At 43.2% G+C, this 3,122-nt stretch overlaps 1 protein-coding gene across 1 annotated transcript in view; it reads left to right on the forward strand.

Moving 5' to 3' along the window:
- Positions 1-2,637, forward strand: part of Samd15 (sterile alpha motif domain containing 15) — a 7,647-nt gene extending 5,010 nt beyond the window's left edge. The window contains exon 3 of the mRNA XM_029540545.1: positions 2,362-2,637. Within this exon, the coding sequence (XP_029396405.1) occupies positions 2,362-2,637 (276 nt within the window). The remainder of the gene's footprint in view (positions 1-2,361) is intronic.
- The last annotated feature ends 485 nt before the right edge of the window (positions 2,638-3,122 follow it).

Genomic DNA, 3,122 nt, shown 5'->3' on the forward strand with positions numbered 1-3,122 from the left:
TTGAGACAGGGTTTCTCTGTGTAGCCCTGGCTGTCCTGGAACTCACTCTGTAGATCAGGCTGGCCTCGAACTCAGAAATCCGCCTGCCTCTGCCTCCGAAGTGCTGGGACTAAAGGCTTGTGCCACCTCTGCCTGGCTAAACCCCAGGCTCTTAAAACCACAACTTGACATTATTCAATGACACCATCATCAGATTGGATTTGCTCTTGTAAATCAGTAAAACGCCCTTCACCAAGCAGTTGGTCTTTAGTAAAATTTATCCCCCTCACTGTATTCTGTTCTATTTTTTGTGGCTTCGTGCCTCCAACAACCACTGTAATTATTGTCCAGCTTCTAGAATAGCTGATGCCAATCCTTTCCAGTCTGGGTGTGGGGGGGGGAGGGGGAGGGATAGCCCTATTCTGCTTAGCCCAAGTATTTAACATTTCTTTAACAAATTGAGAGTGCAAGCCAGGCTGAAGAGATGTGTCAGCAGTTAAGAGCACTGACTGCTCTTCTAGAGATCCTGAGTTCAATTCTCAGCAACCACATGATAGCTCACAGCCATCTATAATGAGATCTGAGGCCCTCTTCTGGTGTGTCTGAGGACAGTAACAGTGTACTCATATACATAAAATTAAAAAAAAAATAAGTATTAAAAAGAAAACAGAAAGTGCAAACCATACAATATCATAGCCTCCTTAAAATTCTTTAGATGTAGCATTTATATTGGACACCAGTTCAATTCATTCTAGGCAGGAATGCCATCATTAGCAGGCATATGCTGCATAGACTAGGAAGGCTGAAGGTGCCTGTGTAGGCCCAAGCACATCCTTTGTTGGTACGCCGAAGACCATCTGGTTGTACCTGGGCAGTTCCTGCTCTTCCAGGCCCCTGGTTTTGTGAAGGTGCTCTGGGCGCCTGGCAGTGAGAGTGAGTGGAGGAGGCACATAATCTGAGAGGACCATGCCACTGCTAATGCCATTACCCTTTCATGTTAACATCCAGAAAGTGGTGCCACTCTCTTCCTGCTGGGAGCATCCGGGTCTGTGAGGACCAGGGTGTGTAGAGTTTCCCTGGATCAAGGCTGTCCTATGGAATGTTCCCGGGCCTATTCTTTTTTTTTCTTTTTTTTTTTTAAGATTTATTTATTATTATATGTGAGTACACTGTAGCTGTCTTCAGACACTCTGGAAGAGGGTGTTAGATCTTGTTACAGATGGTTGTGAGCCACAATGTGGTTGTTGGGATTTGAACTCAGGACCTTCGGAAGAGCAGTCAGTGCTCTTAACTGCTGAGCCATCTTGCCAGCCCCCTGGGCCTATTCTTAACCTGGATTGCCCAGCCCATCCTCCTCCACCATGGCAGCATGCTCTAGGGCCACTCATCCACCTCTTGCAAGCTCATAAGCAGGCCCACCGGCTGACATTGGCAGGCTTGGTGTCAGCGAGAATGAGGACACAAGCACATATAGTCCCTAGTGTCACAGACCCACGTCCTATTTGTAACTTTCTATGACAGTGAGAAACATGGCTCTTTCCATCAATAAGCATATGCCTTTTTAAGAGACAATTTTACCAAATAAAGCACAATGTTTGTATACACTTGGTTTTGTCCCTAAGGTTTACAGTATCTATATTTGTATAGATACTCTCCAAAGGGAAAGCAATGCATGTCAGCCTCTTTCCTGCCTACCACTTCAGAGTGATTATACTGTAAGTTTGTAATGCTCATCTATAGTCCAGCCTATTGACCCAACACTTGACTTTTCTCAGTTTCGTGCAGTAAAGTCATTCTCTGTTCTGTGTGATTCTGTGGATGTTAATAAATGCTTAGAGGCATGTACCTACCCCCAAAGAATCAGTTTCCTCAAATTCAAACTTCTGGGTCCCCATCACTGTCAGCCCTTCCCTAGTCTCTGAATCTTGGCAGTAATCTATTTGTCCCTATTCATTTTGTTTTTTTCCCAAAATATTGCATAAACAGAAGCTGGGTGTGACTCACACAAGCTGTCCTATCACTCAAGAGGATGCAGCACTTAAGAATTTTGTTTCCTGCTGGGCAGTGGTGGCGCACGCCTTTAGTCCCAGCACTTGGGAGGCAGAGGCAGGCGGATTTCTGAGTTCAAGGCCAGCCTGGTCTACAGAGTGAGTTCCAGGACTGCCAGGGTTATACAGAGAAATACTGTCTCAAAATAAAATAAAATAAAGAATTTCGTTTCCCAAGGCCATTTTGTAAGCCTATTAAAGCTTTCTTATCACTTCATTCTCTCATTGTAAGAATATAAGTAATTAGTTTTCAAGAGACATGGGAAACTGAATGAAGCCTTGATTTCCTTGTATTTTCAAGTTAGTCCCACTAAAAATCTTCCTTTTATTTCAGGCAATATCGTACCACACCCGAGTGCTGCTGGGGATCGAAGAGCCACTGTTCAGCCGCAGCATCAGTCTTCCCTACAGGGACAACAAGGGCTTGTTCTTTGAGCAGAAAGGGCACAGTGGAGTAAAGTCTGATTCCTTGACCTTGGCAAAATTTGTTGAAGCAGCAGGATTACAGGAGTATAATCCAGAGATAAAAGCTGAGGACAAGAAAGAAGACCCAGTGATAGAAAGCGGCTCGGAAGAAACTGAGGCAATATATCAGATTTTCACAACATGAGGCATTGCTAGACAAGGCGCAGTAGAAAAGCCATTTCACTTAGCTGGAAAGATCAAACTAGGACTGGGGAGATGGCTCAGTGGTTAAGACCACCAGCAGCTCTTCCAGAGGACCAGGGTTCAATCCCAAGTTCCCTCATAGCAATTCACAACTGTCTGTAGCTCCACTTCCAGGGGATCCAACACCCTCATGCAGACACACATGCAGGCAAAACACCAATGCGCATAAAATAAAAATAATTTTTTTTTTTTTACAAAAAGAAAGAAAGATCAAACTACATTCCCTGGGGTAGAGGTGTGATCTTTGCCAGTTTTCTTTCTCTCCTTTTCATTAAGGATGAGAGTTAGAACTGCTGGTTCCAGTCTTTTTTTTTTTCTTAAACTTTTTTATTATTTAAATGCATTTTATATATCAAACATATTAATAATACTGAGTATTTTGATAATCAAATAATCATAAAATATTTGTTCAACTTTTACATTCAT

Source organism: Mus pahari, chromosome 7, assembly GCF_900095145.1.
Source record: "Mus pahari chromosome 7, PAHARI_EIJ_v1.1, whole genome shotgun sequence".
NCBI lineage: Eukaryota > Metazoa > Chordata > Mammalia > Rodentia > Muridae > Mus > Mus pahari.